At 52.4% G+C, this 21,696-nt stretch overlaps 1 protein-coding gene across 5 annotated transcripts in view; it reads left to right on the top strand.

The window, feature by feature from the left end:
• Positions 1-21,696, top strand: part of RFTN1 (raftlin, lipid raft linker 1) — a 226,136-nt gene that overhangs the window by 15,687 nt on the left and 188,753 nt on the right. For 2 of the 5 annotated variants that reach the window (XM_027549562.1, XM_027549536.1), the window contains exon 2: positions 2,434-2,586. In XM_027549562.1, coding sequence (XP_027405363.1) covers positions 2,442-2,586 — 145 coding nt within the window. In that variant the 5' untranslated portion in view covers positions 2,434-2,441. Of the gene's footprint in view, positions 1-5; positions 214-1,577; positions 1,680-2,308; positions 2,334-2,433; positions 2,587-21,696 lie in introns of those variants that run through there. The other 3 variants (XM_027549530.1, XM_027549545.1, XM_027549553.1) reach the window with 3 other exon arrangements.

The raw sequence follows: 21,696 nt of genomic DNA, 5'->3' as shown, positions 1-21,696 counted from the left end.
CACTTCTGATGGCGGTGGCTTGGCAGGGTCTCCCTTCCCAGGGAGAACAGTGCTTTAGAAGCGGTTGCTTGACGGGCGCTGCCGGTACCCCCAGAGAAGCGAGTGCCTGGAATTGCAGACCTCAAGGATTCACTGAGGCTACAGTGCTGCTCCCGGCCGGTCCAGTGTCTGATCACATGGACGATGCGTCTGCCCAGAGCCTCACTGCGTCCTGTGAGTCAAGCATCGTGCCCTTCGGGGTGGACTTGGGGGCTCAAGTTTGGATGGTGTGACTAAAGCTGAAAATTCACAGCTTGTGAAATGGGACTTTTTCTAATAGTTTCTGGCACCGCCCCCCTCCAGTATCAGATTTGTCTGTCTTGACTCATCCCGGTAACGCCCGCCTCCTTTTTTTCCTGCTGTCAGGAACGTGTGCTGGAGAAAAGAAATTAAATCATACTGAAGTGTTAGGGTCTACCGGGAGCTTGGTGTGGTGTCCTTCCCAGGGAGAAGGCGATGGTGGTTTCAGAGGCTGCTGAGGTAGAGTGTTCTCAAAGGAAGGAATCTCCAGTGCTAGAATTTACCTAGTAAGCTAGCAAGAATGGGAAGTCTTTTGAGGAAAGGCTTCTTTGTCTCTTGCCTTCGTGTTAAGTCGCTTCAGTCATGTCTGACTCTGCAACGCTATGGACCTTAACTCACCAGACTCCTCTGTCCATGGGATTCTCCAGGCAAGAAAACTGGCGTGGGCTGCTGTGTCCTCCTCCGTGGATTCTTCCCGACCCAGGGATCGAACCCACGTCTCTACCGTCTTTTCCATTGGCAGGCAGGTTATTACCACTAGCACCGCTTGGGAAGCCCCTTTTTGTTTGTTTGTTTTTTTTTTTTCACTTTCTTGGAGGCCCCCAAATATTCAGGCCTTTGTAGGGAGGAAGGTGAGTGAGTGACTGGTAAGCCTTCCGGGTATTTCCAGTTCTGTTCTGGTGGTGATAGGGCTTATCTCCCCAGCTTACCTGTTCCCTAGCACTTAGGAGCCTCCCTGTCCACTTCTGCGTCGCCCCAGCGGATGCCTTTCGGCTTGCTTTCTAGCAGTTAAATATGCAGCCTCAGTGCATATCAGCTATTATATCAGCAGAACTGCAGAGTATTTTACAAGTAATCAGTTCATGCAGATGGCACATAAATCATGTCTGCTCTGGCCCTTTGGACACTAATGTTCCCTTATTAAGGCATAAGTAAGCCTTCCTGTTCTCATCCATCCTCCCAGACTTTTTTTAATTACTGACAAGCAGCGCCTGGTGGTTGCTCCGCCAGCCCCATCGTCCCTCCCCGGCTAAGTTGCTTTCGTGAGGTTTGTCTTGTTTTTCCGGAGCTGGCCAAGTTGCCGTAGGAAGCTGGGTACCTTGCGAATGGCCTGAGCCCAAGGAGACGCTTATCTCTGAGAGGAAGTGGCCGCTGCGTTTCTGTTTGTGATAGTCTTGACCGGTTCATGTTTTTTGTGAAACGTGTCCTGATGACAGCAGTGGTGCTCCGGGGAGGAGGCACAGATTAGCCAGGCTTGGTCACGAGGGGTAACTGAAGTCCCCGCTGAAGTCTGGGGAGTGGACGCGGAGCAGTTTCGTGAACGCCAGTCTGCCTAAAGAAACAGAGACCGGGCCCTGTTTCTCAGCCCCTGGAAGACTGGATGCCCAGTTCACTCTCGTGTGCGCCGTTTCAACATTTCTTTATTCTCCTTCCAAACCGTGGGTGCAGATCTTTGGTCCAACCCACGTGGATTTCTGCTTCCAATTTCTCCTGCCCTGCTGCTCGTGTTCGCCCAGTTTTCATTTTGGTCTGAAATGACTCTCAGAGTCTAGAAGAACCTCTGGGTTCTTCTGGTTTGGTCTCAGAGAGAATAAACAACTTTTAAACAAGGCCTGTAAAAATACCGCCATCTACTTTTGAAAGACGTTTTCTGAATGTGAAATCTGTCTAAATAGTTACTGTTGAGGGTGGAAAGGATTTTGGAAATTGCAACAACAACTTATGATCCCCTTTTAGAGACCACCGCGGAGTGCCAGACCGTCTTGTCTCTTCTTGGATGGGCCGACGCCATTATGCAGGGCCTTGCTTTTTAGATCTCCTTTTTTAACACCACGTGTATGGAGTATAGTGGGGCTGAGGCACTCCGAGGTGGTGTTTTCCTCATACAGGGCAGAGAAATGATATAAAACAGGCATGTTTGGGGCGTCAGTTCAGAGCCCCAGGCTGGCTGGCAAGGGTGTCTTAGCAGCGAGAGAAGCCAGCCTGAGCGAGAGCCTCTGGGGTGCAGGTCGTGGATCGGATCCTGCTCTGGATTTCAGCCAGCCTGGGGTCCTGTATGTCTGCTTCTGGGACGTGATGGTCTTTTGGTACGACAGTGTAGAAGGACAGCATCTCAGAATAGAGATCATCCTCTTTCTCCCCTTCTGCCGGCAGCTGCTGAGATGGGGTGCGGGTTGAACAAGCTGGAGAAACGTGACGACCGACGGCCTGGAAATATCTACTCGACGTTGAAGAGGCCCCAGGTGGAGACCAAGATAGACGTGTCCTACGAGTACCGCTTCCTGGAGTTCACCACGCTGAGCGCCGGTGAGCCGGGCGCTGGGGGCGGGGCCGGCCGGGGGGCGGGGGCAGGCCGGGGGGATGGGCAGGGGGGCCAAGATAGACGTGTCCTACGAGTACCGCTTCCTGGAGTGCACCAGGCTGAGCGCCGGTGAGCCGGCCGCTGGGGGCAGGGGCAGGCTGGGGGGCCTGGGGGGCAGGCTGGGGGGGCCTGGGGGGCAGCCTGGGGGGCCTGGGGGGCAGGCTGGGGGGCATGGGGGGCAGGCTGGGGGGCCTGGGGGGCTGGGGGGCCTGGGGACAGGCTAGGGGGACAGGCCGGGGGGCTGGGGACAGGCTGGGGGGGCAGGCCGGGGGGCTGGGGACAGGCTGGGGGGCCTGGGGGGCAGGCTGGGGGGCCTGGGGACAGGCTGAGGGGACAGGCCGGGGGGCTGGGGACAGGCTGGGGGGGCAGGCTGGGGGGGCCAGGGGGTCTGGGGGGATAGGCTGGGGGTGGGGGGCGACTGACGGGGGTTTGTCGAGAAGGGACTGCTCTCAGGGAGCCGGGTGTCTAGGTGAGGTCTCTCACTTCTGCCAACTAGCAACTGATTTAAACAGAAGCGAATTAGAGCCAGGTGTGGGCCAGCTGGCACCCGGGGTGGGGTGAACACGGCCCATGGGCCTGCCCGCTGGCAGAGCGTTTCACGGCAGGCCGGGTGAAGGAGGCTGTGGTCGTGTCTCCTTGCGGCCGTCTGTCCGTCCTCCCAGCTCCCCCCGCGCCTTGTCCACCGTCCTGCCTCAACCCCGCGTCCCAGAGGCCCCGGGGCGGCTGATGAGTGAGGCCCAGCGTTTCCATCCGGAGCATTTGCGGAGCGCCGGCTGGCTGCGGAGACGTGGGCGTCGCTGCGGGGAAATCGCGTGGCCCGTCCTGGTGTCTCTCGTCCCCGTGAGGAACTCGACAGGCCGTGCCTGCAGGGTGGAAGCACGTAAACCAGGCTTCTGGAAGAGGGACCAGGGCGTTTTTCCTTGTGGGGGGGGGGTCCCTCGAAGTGGGGAACCCAAACTGGACACTTGCCAACACGGGCATCTGAAGACTGACTTTCTCCTCCCTGTGAATGTGTTAAGCTTCTGATAAGAGAAGAGAATTCGTGGCTAGAGAGAGCCTTCTGAGGTGTGGGTTCAAGTCCTGGCTCTGCTGTGGACCTGCATCTGTGCAGCGGGTGCTGGCAAGGCAGCAGGGGGCACGCGTGTGGCTCCAGGTGGGCGGCTGGCCTCCCTGCCCACTCCCCTCCTCCCCGCCGCTGCCTGACCACCTCCACGCGGGGCCAATATCACTCCCTGAGCCCTGGGTGGGGTGGGCGGCTGGGTGTCTCTACAGGGGCAGCCTGGGCACCCCTCACAGCCCCCCAAAGCCGACCCCTGGCTGTTCTCCTGATGAATAACCCCCGTTGTCCTCAGCGGCCAGACCCAACACCTCACTCATTGCAAACCACGCCTTCCCCTCCTCACCCACAGTTTCCAAGCCTCTTAAAGCGTCTTCCGAAAACGCTTGTGGTGTCGCTGAACAACGTGAACAAAGCTGAACCCAAAAGCATTTGGAGCATTTCATCAGCCAGTATTTGCTCAATGAGGACTTGAGTGCTTTCGACGTGCTGAGCCTGGTAGAGGGGTTAAGGAAAAGCCAGAGTGTGTACAGGAGCAAAGACCAAAAGGAAATGTAGCAAGATGTCAAACACGGTTTGTTAGGGCGCTGAGATGCAGGGGAGCTCTTTTTCTGTTTTTTGTAGTTTTGTGCATCGCGATTCTATTCATCACCAAGAGGAGTGGCGTTTTGCTTTCCTTGGTGATCACTTCCAGGAGCATAGACGGTGCCTCCCCACCCCCTGCCCCTGCAGCCACTGATTCTTGCTTGGCTCATCGCCTGAACTACCTTCCTGACTCCTGGCCAGTTTCTGGGCCGCCCTGTGCTCCAGGCACAGCACCTACACGGCTCTTTGCGGTTGGATCACGTTTTGTTGTCTGATTATAAAGTGGACATGTGTCCACTGAAAAAGTTAGGAAAACCCCGGAGTGACCCTCGCTGGTCTCCCTGCTTCTCCCCTCTCCGCCCGCCCTCGGGTCTCGCCCCTGCCGTGACTCCCGACCCCGGGGCACCAGCTTCCCTCCGCCTCATCCTCCCGCCGTCTGTCCGGAGTGTTCTGCTGCTTTGGCCTTGCTGTTGCTCAACAACCCCCCAGGCCTCCTCAGGGCCTTTGCACTGCCTGTTGCCTCTGCCCGAAAGTCCTCCCAGATACACCCTGGGCTCAAACCCTCAACCCCCTTCTCTGTGGAACCTCCCTGACCCCCTGTTTAAAACGTCCGCCTCCCCTGACTCCCCACCCTCTTGCTTATCCTCCTGGGGACTCCTGCCTTCAGCCTGCTCTGTGTTTTGCTTGTTGAAATCTGTTTCCTTGCCTGTCCTCTGCCTGTCTTCTAATGCGGGGTCCCGTCTCACAGGAGCAGGGCTGTGTCTGTCTCCCCGCTGTGTGTCATCAGTGTTGAGCTCAGTGCCCGGCACACAGTGATGACGTTGAATGAATCCTCAGTGTATATTTTTGTGTCCTGCTTTTACGCAGCTTAACGTTGTACAGTGAGGCACCCCCTGTGGTCCCTTGTGTTCCTAAAATACGGTTCAGTGGCCCTAAGTGCGAATCACTCAGGGTACCGTAAATCACTCAGGGTACCGTAAATCACTCAGGGTACCGTAAATCACTCAGGGTACCGTAAGTCACTCAGGGTACCGTAAATCACTCAGGGTACCGTAAATCACTCAGGGTACCGTAAATCACTCAGGGCACCGTCATTTATTTTGGGCCCCCCTTTTTGGACGTTATTTTGGGCTTTGGGCTATTATAAATAATGTGATCAGCAGCATTGTACGTAAATCTCTGCGTGCGTTTCTGATTATTTCCTCAGGAATACTGAGATGAGAGGTGTGGGTGTCGGGACCCTTAGTAACTTGGCACCTTGGGCCCTGGGTGGGACCTGCACTGCAGCTCAAGTCCCGCCATGCTGAGCCCTTTGGCCGGTTCCCTGGGTGATGACAAGGGGGCTCCCGCTGCTGCTCAGGCTGTGCGGACCCCCTCCCTCATCTCTGGAGGACCACATGCTAGGGCCCTCAGCCTTGCCCGCTGTCCCCACCAGGACCCCACCTCCAGCCTCCATGTTCTGGTGCCATCAGACCACCCTCTGCACAGGGCTTGCCCCGCCCCCTGTTGCCAGCATCCCACCCTGAAGTCCCTTCTGGACATCCGTCCCGTCAGAATCACACTTTTCTGCACGGCTGTTGCTCGTCCCCATTGTCTTTATGATCCTTTTATTCCATCATACGTTAAACTCTCGTCTTTCCTTCAGGGCAGAGACTAAGCTTTGCCCACCTTTCTGTTCATCCGTCTGGCTCACGCCTTCTGGCCGGGAACAGACAGTCGTTCTGGACAGCTGGGCTCCAGGAAGCCTGCAGGGTTTGCCAGCAGCCTGTCAAGGTCCTTTTCCAGAAAGTCTCCTGGGGCGTCCGTCACTGCTCTGTATCAGAGCCTTCTATGTGCCAGGTCCTACGATGGCGCCTTGGACCCCTGATCTCATGTTTTAAACTCTTTGCAAACTTTGCCGACGTGTAACTTCAGCACGGCACACTGCACATCTTTAAAATGCCCAGACCCATGAAACCGTCACCTCATCAAGACGTTGGGTCACTTTCCCCCAAGTGTCCTCCTCCTCGAGTCCAGCCCTCTGTCCCCTGATGATATGCTCTGTCACTGACTTCATCTGTCTAGAATTGTCTATAAACGAAGTTGTTTCACTCTACTTACTTTGAGATCATTTATGTTGCCCGGTGTGGCAGTGGTTCATCCCTGTTCTCGCTGAGTAATCCTCAGGCGTGTGGATTTACCACGGTGTATTTTTCCCTTCACCTGTTGATGGACATTTGGGTCATCTTCAGTTTGGGGCTTTTACGAATTAAGTTGCTATGAACACATGCCTTTGTGGGCTTCTTTGGTGGTTTTATCGCCGCTGTAACCTAGAGAGGTGTATGGGTACGCTTGTTTTTTTTTTTTTTTTTTTGCAGAAGAGGAAATGGTCGTTCAGAGAGGTTAAGTAAGTTTTCTAAAGATGTGGTGCTGGGAACTGATTAGGGCAGAAGCTGAATCTGGGTCTCTTGGGCATCCAAGCTCGGGTGCCGTATAAGCTGCAAGGTCCCAGGTGGATAGGCGTGAACAGCAGTCAGCACGTTCTTGCCATAAAGCTTGTGTTACCGTGTAGAGGGGCTGAGATACCCCTCTTCTGTGTTGGGTTGCCATAGGAGATTTTTGAGGAGCACTTGATGTGCTTTTTTTTCATAGAGAAGATGCTTGTCCAACTCTCACATACTCCAAGTTGGGGATAGGGTGTTGTCCACTTCCAGCTGCTGCCTTAGGAGGGGGACCACACGCATTTTTAAAAAGAGTCAAGATCAGAGTCCGCCCTGTTTTTTCTGCCCCTGGCTCAGAGCTTGGTGCTTTTGTGGATGATTTTGGAACTTGCAACCTCGCTTGTAGCGCTGATGGGGGCGAAAAGCAGCAGGAAACTCACCGCGAAGTGCATAAGCTGCCAAAAATCTCAGTTCTGGGTGATTTGATTGGGCCTTCAATTTTCAATTAACTCTGATCACCGAGGGGTGAACGTGCCCTTCGACGGGTTTCCTCGCAGGTGGAGGCCCATAAAGCATCGCGATTCCTGCAGAAGGGTGCCTCGTTAGCCCTTTTATGTGTGCGGCTTGCCAGCTTCTCGGTGCCAGGCCACTGACACCACTGGAAAGCTACCTGTGAGAGTCCATGGTGTTTGTAACAGGAGCAGTGGGCACAGTCTGTGACCCGTAGGGCGACAGTAATGCCTCGGGCATGACCTTTGCCTGACTGTGTGGCTCCGCACTGTCCAGGACAGGAGCCACCAGCCACGTGGCAGTTTAGTATAACAGTTAACACTGAGTGAAATAAACGCATGAAACAAATATATGAATACAAATGAATGAAATATATGAAAAAACAGGAATCAAAGTAAAAATCCGTTGCTCTGCCATCCCGGGCACATGTCATGTGCTCAGCAGATGCGTGTGGCTCATGGCTACTGTACCGGCCATCGCAGAGGACTCACCCCCAGAGCAGACAGTCCTGTGGGGCGGTGCTCTCCCGGTCGGTTTTTGAGGTAGGAAGAGTCGGTTCCAGGTCTGACTCTGCATCCCTAATCCGATTAACGTACCGTTTGTGTTATGAAAGCTTGCTCCTGGCCTCACTAGGGGCCGTAGGATGACTGTTCATCGACGTCACACATATTTACTGACTGCGGACTGGACCCAGCTGTTGTGTCTGGAGCTGTAGCAAAGTTCTCCAGATGATATTTATTTTTAATTGCGGCTCTGGAGGCTGAAGGTCCACGATCGGGGGGCCTGCAGGGCCGGGTTCTGGTGGGAGCTCTCTTCCTGACCCGTGGACAGCCACCTTCCTGCTGCGTCTTCACCCCTGAGTGAGACAGAGCGCCCCTTTCCTGTCTCTTCTTGTGAGGTCGTTGGTCTTATGGGAATAGAGTCCCACCCTTATGACCTCATTTCCTTAGTTACTTGTGTCATGGCCTGCTCAGTCGTGTCTGATTCTTTGCAACCTCAAGGAGTGTAGCTCATCAGGCGCCTCTGTCCATGGAGTTTTCCAGGCAAGAATACTGGAGTGGATTGCCATTTTTTTTTCCCTCCAGGGGAACTTCCTGACCCAGAGATTGAACCCATGTCTCCCATGGCCCCTGCATTAACAGGTGGATTCTTCACTGCTGGGCCACCTGGGAAGCCCCAAAACATGGCACCTTAGTTACTTCCTCACCCTCAATACTCTCACCCTGGGAGCTGGGGCTTCAGCATCTGGATTTCAAAGGGACACCATTCAGTCCATACCACTGGCCTAGCCTACTGGTCTACATTGCTCGGCATCTTACAGATGGAGAGCCAAGTCACTAGAGTGCTGGTGATGAAGGGGATGTGGTGAAAGGTTCCCTTGTTGGAAGATGTGTGTGTGTCAAGGAAGGTTTGAGACCTGCAGCTGGATTTGGAGTCAGCCAGATGGAGAAGGTGTTGGAGAAGGCTCTTGAGAGTCCCTTGGACTGCAAGGAGATCCAACCAGTCCATCCTAAAGAAAGTCAGTCTTGGGTGTTCATTGGAAGGACTGATGTTGAAGCTGAAACTCCAATACTTTGGCCACCTCATGTGAAGAGTTGACTCATTGGAAAAGACTCTGATGCTGGGAAAGATTGAAGGCGGGAGGAGAAGGGGATGACAGAGGATGAGATAGTTGGATGGCATCACTGACTCAATGGACATGAGTTTGGGTAAGCTCCAGGAGTTGGTGAAGGACAGGGAAGCTGGGTGTGCTGTGGTCCATGGGGTCACGAACAGTCAGACACGACTGAGTGACTGAACAACAAGGTGGCGAATGAGGCTGGGAATAGATGATCCTTTTCAGGTAAAGGGGACAACCTGTGGGAGGAGCCAGAACATACAGACTTGAGAAGCCACGGGCAGTTCAAGTTGATTGGTGTGTGTCCTTTTGGGGGCCAGATGACTGAAGGTCTTAGGTCTTGGACCGAGGAGTCTAGTCTCTCTCAAGAGCTCTAAAGGCTCTTGAGATGGGGCTAGGGTAGGTGACACAATCAGATTTGTGTTCTGGAAAGCTAGCTCTGGGTTTAGAAAGAGAAGGGATGGAAGGAAGGGGTAAAACTGGGGGAGAGGAGACCATCTTGAAGCCGTTGCAATCATGAGCAGGGAGTGAAGGTGGCTGTCGGGACAAGAGGATGGGTGGGTTGAGAGAAGTCAGCGGGTGGACCCAGGGCCTGACTGGCTGGTGAGGGGGTGGGGGGTAGAGGTGGAGGTGGCTTAGCTGGATACCTGGCTGGCTGGCACGGGGGCTGCACAATCAATGCTCTGATTCTGCTTTAAAGCATTGACTTTTTTTTAATTCGAATGGAGTTGCTTTACACTGTTGTGTTAGTTTCATCTGTACAGCAGCGTGAATCAGCCGTATTCACACATATCTCCCTCCCTGCTGGGCCTCCCTCCCAACCCCCATCCCGCTCCCAGGTCATCACAGAGCACCAAGCTGAGCTCCCTGTGCTGCACAGCGGCTTCCCACTAGTGATCTGTTTTACACATAACAGTGTGTATGTCCCAACACAGCATTTCCTTTTTAAAAACCAGTTTATTATTTATTTTGCATGGGCTGGATCTTTGTTCCCTGGTGGTCCAGTGGATAAGACTCTGTGCTCCCAATACAGGGGGCACAGTTTCTAACTCTGATCGGGAACTCAGATCCTACTTACCATACCTGGGCCCGTGCACCGCAACTAAAGCATTTTCAGATAATGCTTGCAAGGAGCCTGAGAGCCGGAGGGAAGGCTCTCTCTCTCTCGCTTTCTCTCTCTCTCTTCTTCAGATGAGGAGATTGCCTTGACAGGTAGTAGTACTAAGTGGGACCAGAATCCAGTGTTTGAACTCCCTTGACATAGGACCTTTCTACTGCACGTGAAAGGGAGCTCTCAGACCTCCTGAATGATGTCTCAGTCTAAAAAAGAACTTTACTGGGATCTAACCATAAAATGCACCCATGTGAGGTGTATGGCTTGATGAGATTTGGTAACTGAAACACCCTTGTGATTACCACCACACTCAGGATCTAGAACGCTTCCATCGCCCCCGAGGATTCCCTGCCCTAGACAGCCCCTGATTGGCCTTCGGTCACTGTAGATTCACCTGCTCCTTCTAGAATAGTATAGCAGTGTCATCACACAGCGTGTATGCCTTTGTGTCTGACTTCTTCAACTCGGCATAATGCTTCGGGGATTCATCCATGCCACTGTATGTATCGAGAACGCGTGCCGTCGCGCTTCCGCGCAGCGTGCCGTCGCGCTTCCGCGCAGCGTGCCGTCGCGCTTCCGCGCAGCGTGCCGTCGCGCTTCCGCGCAGCGTGCCGTCGCGCTTCCGCGCAGCGTGCCGTCGCGCTTCCGCGCAGCGTGCCGTCGCGCTTCCGCGCAGCGTGCCGTCGCGCTTCCGCGCAGCGTGCCGTCGCGCTTCCGCGCAGCGTGCCGTCGCGCTTCCGCGCAGCGTGCCGTCGCGCTTCCGCGCAGCGTGCCGTCGCGCTTCCGCGCAGCGTGCCGTCGTTCGGATGTGCGGCAGTGTTTTTAATCATTTCCTGTTGAACACTTGGGCTGTTTCCAGTTTGGGGCTATTCTCAACTAAGCTGCTATGAACGTTTGTGGACGAGCCTTGTGAGGACCTGTGTTTTCATTTCTGTTGTGTAAATATGAGGGGTGGAATTTCCCAGTTGTGTGGTAAATGTATCATTTACCTTTATGAGAAACTGCGCACTGCTCTCCAGAGTAGCTGTACCATTTTACATTTCAGACGATACATGAAGGGTGGTGGGGCTTTCCCAGGTCTGTGGTAAAGAATCCACCTGCCAAAGCAGGAGACGCAGGAGATGTGGGTTCGATCCCTGCGTCGGGAAGATCCCCCGGAGGAGGAAATGGCAGCCCAGTGTTCTTGCCTGGAGAATCCCATGGACAGAGGAGCCTGGCGGATACAGTCCATAGGGTTGCAAAGAGTTGGACGAGACTGAGCGCACGCACCGCACCTATTTGATGGGTAGCGGATTCAGTTCTTCACGTGTGATGATTACAGATGCCGTGCATTCAGTACCTGTATGTGTGCGGTCAGTCTCATCTGACTCTTTGCGACCCCGTGGACTGTAGCCTGCAAGGCTCCTCTGTCCAGGGAATTTTCCAGGCAAGAACACTGGAGTGGGTTGCCATTTCCTCCTCCAGGGGATCTTCCCGACCCTGAGATGGAAGCAGTGTCTCCTGCATTGGCAGCCTGGTTCCTTTACCTCTGTGCCACCTGGGAACCCCAATTCAGCACCTAGTGTGTGTCAATCAATTTTAAATGAAGTAACTACAGTCTCACGAGGTAGGTGAAGTTACCTCCAGGGTATAGAAGGACGAATTGAGGTCTCGAGTTTGGGGAGGTTATACTCGTGACTTGCTGTAGGCCACCAAGCAGCTGGATGTTTGTAGCAAATTCCATCATCTTTCTGAGCAGCAGAGCCTTCACTCTGGTCTGCTTTTGATCCCTGAATCGCCTGCGTGCTGTGGTGGGTTTCAGCTGCATTGAAGGGCTTCACCGTGAAACCACCGAGAAGTGCCTCATGCTCTGCTGCGCATCTGCTTCAAGCTCGTCTTCTGTTTTTTCGCTTAAATTCTTGCTTGTAAAACATTCCCATGACACACATTACAATTTCTAGGATCAGCTCACATTGCCACATTTTTAAAATTCCCGTCTTTGTGGTTTTCCTGTCTCAGAGGTCTTGAAGAGCTGACCTTTGGGGGTTTTTTGCTCCGACATTGTGCTGACCAGGCTCATACTTGCGTTTTGACTGCCAGCATTTTAGCCTTAAGCCCTGTGGATAAATTTTGGGTGGTCATGGGAATAACACAGGGTCACATTAATTATTCAAAACATGTATATTGTGCAATGAATCATTTAAGGGTCCAATTTTTACTTTCACTTCCAGTCTGGGTAATCTTATCCCTAAGCACGACTGCAGAAGCAGCTGCTAATCATTGTCTCTTTAAGTTGTTCTTTTAATCTCTCCTCCCAACTGGGATAGAGTCACCCAAAGAGATGGATCACAGTTTACTTTAAGGTCTAAAAACTAGCAGGTTAAAGTGTTTTGGGGCCAAGAGCCTGGGTGCTGAGTGACTTGTTATAAATCTTGGTGCTGCTAGCCTGTTGGATTTCATGGGTTGTTGGGGGAGGTGATAAGAAAATCTAAAATGTCATCAAAAATGATGTTAACCTCCAGAGAAAGACTCTGGGCCTTAAGAACGAATCATTTCACTAAAGGCATGGTTCTCTAACTTGATAGTGAGTCAGAGTCACCTGAAAAGCCCTTTGACACCCAGACTCCTGGGCCCCAGAACTTCTGACTCATTAGTCTGGGGCCGAGTTGGGGAATGCTGCTGCCACAAGTTCCCAGGTGACGCTGATACGACTCATCTGGGGACCACGCTGAGAACCTTCCGAGACCAAGTGGGCTGCAAGTTTCTTTGATTTGCGTGGAGAAGGACGAGAGAAACGATACTGGTGTGACTTTTTAAAGTATGAAATAAACTTTAGTAAATATTTGCATACGTAACTATGTGTTCTGACTAGTTCAGATTTTATTTCCCTGAAGGAGCTTGCCGTGTATTTGCTGCCGGTGGAGCACAGTGATTCCAACTTTGGTTAAAAGGTTCCCATGCCGGGCTGCACCCCAGGCCCCTGAAGTCCATCTTGGGAGAGGCAGCCAGGCCTGGGTGCTTTTTGAGACTGTGGGTGAAGCCGTGGGCAGCCATGGTGGAGGGCAAGTGGGAGGCAGTGGTGAAGTGCCAGGTGGTCAGTCCCAGCCTGGTATCCCAGCTGCTCACCATCAGGTGGGTCACCTGTTCTGAGGTTTCGTTTCCCTTCAGCCCTGGGAGATGTCTGTAACTCCTGCAGGTCACCTCCAGCTCCCTGAAGCCTGGGCCTTTCCCCAGCGTGCCGAGCAGGAGACATGGTATGGTTTGGAAAAATGGCGCAAACAGTTCTTCTCCAACTTTAGCAACAACAGAATCACCGGGTGGGCTTGTGGGTTCAGATTACCGAGCCCCTGTCCGTGGCGTTTGTCATCTGGATGTCTGGGGTAGAGGCCCAGGATTTTGCACCTCTAGCAAGTTACCGGGTGATGCTGCTGTTTGCCGTTGCTGCCGTGGGGACCACCTTGAAACCCACTGGACTGGCCCGTGGGCAGTAGGTTCCCACCAGCAGCTGCAATCATTCTCCTGGCCTGAGTCCCCCACATCTCCGTTGTCACCGAAACTCAGCCTCCCCAGGGCCCCCCGCAGACTTCAGTCTGTCATGAAACCAGTGTTTCTAAACTGCTTTCCTCCTCTCTGAGCAGACACGCAGCACTGCCTCGCTGGTCCTGAGCTGGGCCTTCTGTTTCTCCCCTTTGCCTCGGTGTGAACCATCCACCCGTGGAGCACTCCCCGCCCCAACCCCTGCACACAGCCCAAGGCTCCCTAGGGTCCCCGCCCTCCTTCATGGTCCTGGAAAAGCTTCACCTGTTCCAGGCTGTCTTCCCTGAGAGCTCAGCTCTTGGGGGTGACCGGTGCTATGGAGGGGGATGGGAGCGCGTGGGTTTGGGGATTAGAGGCTGTATGGTTGGGAATGAGCGTTTGCAGGGAGGTTGCTGGGCTCAGCTGAAGGCCGAGGAGTGAGAGGTGGGTCTCAGTCCAGCCGCTCAGTCGTGTCCGACTCTTTGCAACCCCATGGACTGCAGCATGCCAGGCCTCCCTGTCCCATCACCGACTCCTGGAGCTTGCTCAAACTCATGTCCGTTGAGTCAGTGATGCCATCCAACTGTCTGATCCCCGTCATCCCCTTCTCCTCCTGCCTTCGATCTTTCCCAGCATTAGGGTCTTTTCAAATGAGTCAGCTCTTTGCATCAGGTGACCAAAGTTTTGGAGTTTCAGCTTCAGCATCAGTCCTTCCAGTGAATAATCAGACTGATTTCCTTTAGGATGGACTGGTTGGATCTCCTTACAGTCCAAGAAGTCTCAAGAGTCAAAAGCATCAATTCTTCCGCGCTCAGCTTTCTTTATGGTCCAACTCTCACATCCATACATGACCACTGGAAAAACCATTGCCTTGACTAGACGGGCCTTTGTTGGCAAAGTAATGTCTCTGCTTTTTAATGTGCTGTCTAGGTGGGTCATAACTTTTCTTCCAAGGAGCAAGAGGTGGGGGTCTAGGGAACAGTTTTGTGCTGGCTAACAGGTGTGTTGCCAGTGATCTGCAGAAGACCCTTCTTGGACCAGGGTCTTGACTCCTGAGTGTCTGTGCCCTTCCCTCTTGTCTAGGCTTGAAGGGGAGGCGTAGGAGAGTTAGTGTACTGTGGCTTGACCAGAAAATGCCAGGCATATTAGGGGCCCAGTTACACCCACAACATCTAAGCAGACCTTTGTTTTCGCTTACACAGCTCATCACGTCTAGCTGGAAACACTGCTCCTTAGCAGGAGGTCTGCAGATGTACTTGGGCCTTGGGGCCACATGTCCGCCTCCTCCTGCTCCTCCTCGGGAAGCCTTTGCTGCTCCCTGCACCCCATTTCTACTCCGTTACTGCCCTCGCCAGTGTGACCAGACCCATAGAGGTCACCTCGATCCTGGGCGTATGTTCAGAGAAAGCTATAATTCAGAAAGATCCATGCACCCCTTTATTCATGGCAGCACTATTTACAGTAACCAAGATGGGGAAGCAACTTAAGGTGTCCATCGACAGATGAATGGATAAAGAAGATGTGATACACACACACACACACACACACACACAGAGGAATACTATTTACCCATGAAAAGAATGAAATAATGCCATTTGTAGCAATGTGGATGACCTGGAAATGATCATAGCAAGTGAAGTAAGCCAGCCAAAGACAAATGTCATATGACATCGCTGATATGTGGAATCTTAAGAAGGGACACAAATGAGCTTATTTACAAAACAGAAAGAGAGTCACAGACAAGGAAGACGACCTTACGGTTACCAAGGTGAGAGGCGTGGGGGGAGGGGTCAATTGGTAATTTGGGATGAATGTATGCACACTACTGTATATAAAATAAATAACAACAGAGACCCACTTGTGTAGACAGGGAACTATACTCAATATTTAGTAATAACCTGTGAGGGGAAAGAATCTGAAAAAGTATATGTATACACACACACACACACATCCATAGGCATGTATGTATTCACAACTGAATCACTATGCTGTATACCTAAAACTAACATGCATTGTACATCGACTGTACCTCAATAGAAAAATCAAAGAGAAGTGACCTGGAGGTGACCAGAGAACAGTGTTGATGGACTGAGCTTGAGTGCAGTGGGTCAGGGCGCTCCCAGGACACCTGGCCGCCCGACCCCTGACTGCAGTTGTCTGCGCTGCAGGTGTGAGCCCCCCGTTTCAGGGAAGCCCTCAGCTCAGGGAAGGAAGGAAGAGCCCTGGGGGATGGGTGGTTATTTGCATTACAGGAGGATTCTCGGTTTAAAGTGGCTTTCACCATGGGGTTCCTTTCCTGGAGCCTGAGTGCCCTGAAGTGTTTGTTTTGCCATCCATAACGAGGTGTTTATTACCGCTCTAAATATGATACCTGCAGCTTTAGAACATAACAAATTCATCTGTAACATTTGCCGCTCTTCCGCAGAATCGAACATGAAGGCTCTGATGTTGATGGTGTATTTTTTTTTTCAGGGAAAACAAACAAACAGACCTTGAGGCAAAATGTCAGAAGCCAGGAAGGAGGGTGAATAGAAGCAGCTCTTGAGGCTGTGGCATAAGGCAGGGGTTCCCAGTCTGTGTTGGGGGGATAGCTTTTCATGTCTCCCTGTCGTGAAGCTCGTCCCTGAGGGGAGGGTCCTCCTGCTGCAGCCCTGACTCTTGGTGGCAGAAGGCCCGTCTGCGTCGGTGTCCTCTGTGGTTGGCTGAGGTTGTCCATAGGTGATGAGGTGTGGACAGGAGCTGCGTGTGGTGATAAGGGTATTATTACCGTGGGTAGCAGTAACAGCGGTGATGACTGCCAGTGAGCCACGCACCATGCCTGGGATGAGTTCACCCTCAGGGCATCCTGACTTTGGAGATGAGGAAATGGGCCTCAGAGAGGTTATCCAGCATGCCCACGGTCACACAGCATGTACGTGGTGGGGCAGGCATCGGAACTCAGACAAGTGCTTTGCTTGTGAGCAGAGCTGGCTGTTGAGCAGGGCTCCCGGGCACAGCCCTGAGGCTTAGTAGACCCCGATCTGCGACCCCAAGACCCCAGCAGGCAGGGCTCTGCCTGCAATGGGCCCTGCTCTAGGGAGAACTTACCCACATGGTTTGGTGACTCAGGGAGGGCGTGGGGGTGAAAATAGCCCCTGAGTGTGATGCTGCGTGGGTTGCCGCTCGGCTTCGTTGTCTTTGTCTCAAGCAATCGGCAACAGCCCTGGAGGTGATTTTCAGTCCCGGGTATGGACAAGGAGGCTCAAGCCCAGGGCAATTCCATGCCAAAGCTCCGGTCTCCCTGCTGCCAGGGCCCTCAAGACCTGGGGATGGGGAACCACGTCAAGATCACAGTGCCCATGACCTGCTGAGAATCACCGGTGTTCGTGTGTGCCAAGATCACGAATGTCGGTTCCTAACCCGCTGCGGCAGAGTGTGGCCTTCCGTTTGTTGCTGGTTTTAGATCGGGCTGTTTGACCTCCAGCTCAGGTTTGGAGGCCAAGTGTGAAGTGGGTGCGTGTGGAAGGCTGCCACGCAGTCCCAGATTTGTCAGCGTGCCAGAGTCGGAGCTCGTCCTCTGCTGAATATAGACTCCTCCTCTGCTGAAAATAGTGCGGGCAGTAGGTAGGGAAACATTTTTCTTTCCTAGAAAATCGCTCCCTGCGCCTCTGGGTTGCCTTGACTTCTGTGAAACCATCTGTTCCTTCCGATGTAATTTCCAGACTATTAGATTAAACAGTTTCTCCTGCCCCACTTTGCAGCTTCTGTTTCCGTTCACTGTTCATTAATAAATTGCATGGCGGAGTTTTCATGGCAGGTTGTGGGGGGGGGGCGGCCGCGTGGCGTGTGTATATTTACTTAATTTCAGCTTGGGCAATGGCAATTGTTTGGGCCTGTGAATTTCTTTGATTTCCTGCGTGTGTTTCATTTTTGTTTTTACTTTCTGTAATTGCTAAGAGTTGGTTGCATTTTTTGTTGTTTTGTTTTTGAGACTCATGAAAGGAAGTCAGTTGCATGAGTTAGGAGCTGAGGTTCTGGTGGGGAGGCATGCTAAAGACAGATCCTGTTTTTAAACAGAAGATATGAAGAATTGGTAAGGAAATCGGCTCCCATAAAACATGTCTCACTGCAGATGAATACACTCATATGGAGTCTTCGGGGATTTTTAAAGATAAATGAGATAATATGTGTGACGTGGCTTTAAGCTTTTCTGAGCACAGCGACTACATTTATCTTCTGTATGGTTGTTGCTTTTGCGAATGCAACCAAACCTGCTATTAGTATTAATGTTATTGTTAGATATTCACTAATGGAGGTGATACGATTTAAGAGGGACGAGGGTGTTCTTTGCATTCCTTTCTTAATGTAAAAACTCTTCTTGCTGCTTCCCCAGTGTCTCTACATCCATATGAGGAAACAGCACTCAGTCTTGTGTGAAAATGGGCTCAGAGGGCTGTGTGTGTGTGTGTGTGTGTGTGTGTGTGTGTCTGTGCAAGCAGTAAATCTTAGCAACTTAAGCCTTCCTTCAGTAGAATGAAACTTGGTGATGACTGTGATGTGTCAGAGCAAAACCAAATTCTTTTTCTGTAGGGATTCATGAAAGTGGCACTGTGGTCATGATAATAATTTTTATCTCATTTGGTTAAAACAGAACAGAAAACAAGTTAATGTGCTATGGATCCTGTTAATTGATTATGGGTATTAGCTCTATTGCGTCAAAGAATTTTTATAGGAATGCTTTAGACAGTGCTTGGACCAGATTTCATGCGTGCTTCGGAAGAAAGGTGGCCTGTTGAATTTTATCTATGAAGTATTTTCAAATAGTGTGAAAATGCAGGTGATTCTGCCTTCAGGTCACTTGTCACTGTCATTAATTCTGGAGAGTCATTTTCTCAGTTCTGTGTTTCAGACGTGCCTTAAGCTGTCCTTTGTTTACAGGTCAGATCTCCTGATAAATAAGAATGAGGTGTGCAGTGGGTACTTGCTGGAGTCATCAGCAGCCGAGGTTTATTTCTGTTCTGTTGCATAAACATGCTTTTCTGGTGCATATATGATTCATACGGAGGAGGATACCTTCTTTTGACAGCCTTATGGGGCCCTCCTAAAAGAGGATGGGGGTTATTTCAGTTGGGCATCTCAGGTGTAGATTCTGAGTTGGTTGTTAAGCGTGAAGACAGTATGGAGCTGTACGGAATGCATGTTGCCTTTGATGGTGATCTGTTCCTAAAGGAGCTGGCATACTTGGTGGGTGGACTTTCTTTAATGGAGAAGGCAGTCCTGTCTGACAGGGTTATTCAACAACATGAATTCATTGGATATTTATTGATTACCTGCCCTTTCTCTGGCTCCAGGCTGGGCCTGCACAGATGAACAAGATGGCGAGGCCTCCTATCATAGGAACCAGCGTCTGAATCCTCCCCGTGCAGTTCAGCCTTATAATGTCCCAGCCCAGTGCCCGTTTTCCCATATCCGGAAACCCATCCACTGGGACCACAGCCTTAACAGAGTCCGTGTGGTATCCCGGGAAAGCATCGTCCTTGATTTCCCATGATTTGTCTTTGATTTGGTGGGCCCTGCATGGCTGGAGACTTGTCTGTTCTTTGGTGGGAGCAGGAAAGCCCTGGAGATCTTAGACCAGGTGCGATCCCTTGTCTCACCCCCCTGCCGCTTGGAAAAACCCCTGGATTAGTGGCTCAGTCATACCAACTTCCTGGGGCTGGGGACTCATCAGGGCTGTTTGTGCCCACAGACTGAGCTTTGGGAGGCTTAAAAGAAGCACCCGTCATGCCCTGGGCGTGTGCTGCAGGCTTCCTGCCCACTGTGGCTCTCTTGGTGAGACACGGTATGTTGGTCTAGAGTGAGATGAACCCTGTGAGAGAAACAGCATTCCTGGTTCCTCCAGCAGCCTGGGCAGAGATGGTGCTGGAGAGCTGACGGGCGGGAGGAGGGCACCGGGGGTCTGCTGGATCCGTACTTTATCCTCCAGGCCGGTGGCCCAGCTTTGCATGTCTAAAACCACTGTTCTCTGCCAATCTGGAAACTGTAAATTAGAGCAGAAACTTGCTCTTTTTTTTTTTTTTTTGCCTACCTGGTGATTTATTACCGTGGACTTCATACAAATGGCTTAGACTAAAATCGCTAAAATCCAAGAAAGCTTTTCTCTAAAAGTCTTTCCTTTCTCTGCTGTAAGTGAGAAGCCAGAGGTGGCTTAGTCAGGTGATGGGGGGCCAGTGCCCCCAGAGAGGTGGACCAGCCAAGATTGTGTGCTGGGAACTGGGGTGGAATCTTGAGTCCTGGGGAGAGCTTGGAGTTGAGAGCCAAGTTAACGAAGGTGCAAACAGCTTTAAACTCAACTTTTCTGCGTATTGGGCGTCCCTGGTGGCTCAGAAGGTGAAGAATCCGCCTGCAGTGTGAGAGATCTGAGTTCGATTCCTGGGTCAAGAAGATCCCCTGGAGGAGGGAGTGGCCACTCACTCCAATACTCTTGCCTTGGAGTTTGCACTCCAAATTCCATGGACAGAGGAGCCTGGAGGGCTGCGGTCCGTGGGGTCCCAGAGCCAGACACCGCTGGGCAACTAATCCTCTTCTGCTTACTGGTTGTATGATACTCAGCAGCATAGGGGTGCCGTCCAAGCTGTCCCCCAGGGCCCCCTGCCTCCTGGTGGCCACCCCTCTGTGGAGCCTGCTGCCCTGGGTGTAGGAGAACCCAGTGACGACCCGCTCCTCAGGAAAGTGAGAGGATGCCACTTCTGAGACTTCATGGTACAAAGACGCTGGCCTGCGTCTCGGTCTCTCCCGCTCCCGTGCTTCCGGCTTCTGAGAGCAGCCGGCTGCCGTGTTGTAAGTGGCCCAGGGGAGAGACTCACGTGGACTCCTGCCGACAGCAGTGAGGAACGGGGTCTCGTCCAGCAGCCCTGAGGACCTGCGGGCAGCACCCGTGTTCGTGAGCGTGGAAGTGGGTCCTCTTGCAGCGATCACGAGATCCTTCCACCCGATGCCCTCAGGCCACTCATCAGAGGCCTGGAGCCGAGGCACGCAGATAGGCTGCCCCTGGACTCCTGACTCATAGAGACTGCGAGCCAAGAAATGTTTGTTGTTTTAGGTCACCGTGTTTTGGGATCATTTGCTACGTGTCCCTGCAGGCAGTGTAGGTTACAAGTCTTGCTTCTTGGACTTGCCACATGGTCCCGGGGCTGGGAATCCACTGGCCGGTGCCGGGGACATGGCTTCGATGCCTGGTCTGGGAAGATGCCCTGCGCCGCGGGACAGCTAAGCATGGTGCCGTAACTGCTGAAGCCCGTGTGCGCGAGAGCCTGTGCTCTGAAACGAGAGAAGCCACTGCAACAGTAGACCCGACTCAGTGCAACTGGAGAGAGTCCATACGGAGTGCTGTAGACTCAGCACAGCCAAAAATAAAGAAAGAAACAGACAGTTTTTTCAAAAAGAGGTCTTGCTTCTTTATGAGAGGCAGCGTTGTGAGTAGTTGAGAGTGCAGACTGTAGAGCCAGACGTCAAATTCTGGTTCTGCCACCGATTAGCTGTGTGACTCTGAGAAGGTCATTTTACCTCTCTGTTACAGGGTCGTCATCTGTAAAGGGGACATGTGGTTTTTGGCTTCTAGCGTCTACGTTCTAGGAAAACTAGCTTTAAGAGGGTAGGTGGGTTTTAACAGACACAGTCCTCTTTCTGCCACGATGAGTAGAAAGAGGGGCCACTTGAATAGCTTTCGTGACTCTTCCAGCCTCTTAGGTGCCTGCCCTTGGACTGAGGGCGGTTTTCCAGGGGAAGGGGCAGCTGGCACGTAGCCCCTGGAGGAGGGGTGCTCGAGTCTCTTAAATGACAGCCGTCAACAGGGATGATCCCTGCCCTGGGTAGTCTGCCAGTCCAGAAGCAGAGGACCACCGCTTGTTTTTCCACCCTTGTCTTTTCTTTGATGCCGTGAGCTGTGTCCATAGCATCTCAAGTTTCACGTCGTAGGCCTTGCTAAGCAGAATGCGTCTTTTCTCAAAACTAAATTCTGTGTTTAAGAAAAGCTTTCTGCTTTGCCACGGTTATTCTTTGGCCTATATGTAAATCAGTCACTAAGCCTGGCTTCCAGCTGTGAAAGTCAGGACTTGTGACATCTTAGCCTGTTGATGAAATGCAAATGCCCCATGTCTACCCTTCCACAGGGCCCTGGCACCCAGAAATTCAGGACCAAGAGGGGTTGGAAGACTTGGGTTTCTAGAGCCATGAGCTTGAGAACTGTTCCTCGCTGATACGGGCGTCTGGCTGCCT

Source organism: Bos indicus x Bos taurus, chromosome 1 (genome assembly GCF_003369695.1).
Source record: "Bos indicus x Bos taurus breed Angus x Brahman F1 hybrid chromosome 1, Bos_hybrid_MaternalHap_v2.0, whole genome shotgun sequence".
Taxonomy (NCBI): Eukaryota; Metazoa; Chordata; class Mammalia; order Artiodactyla; family Bovidae; genus Bos; species Bos indicus x Bos taurus.
This window is presented reverse-complemented; position numbering and strand designations above follow the sequence as displayed.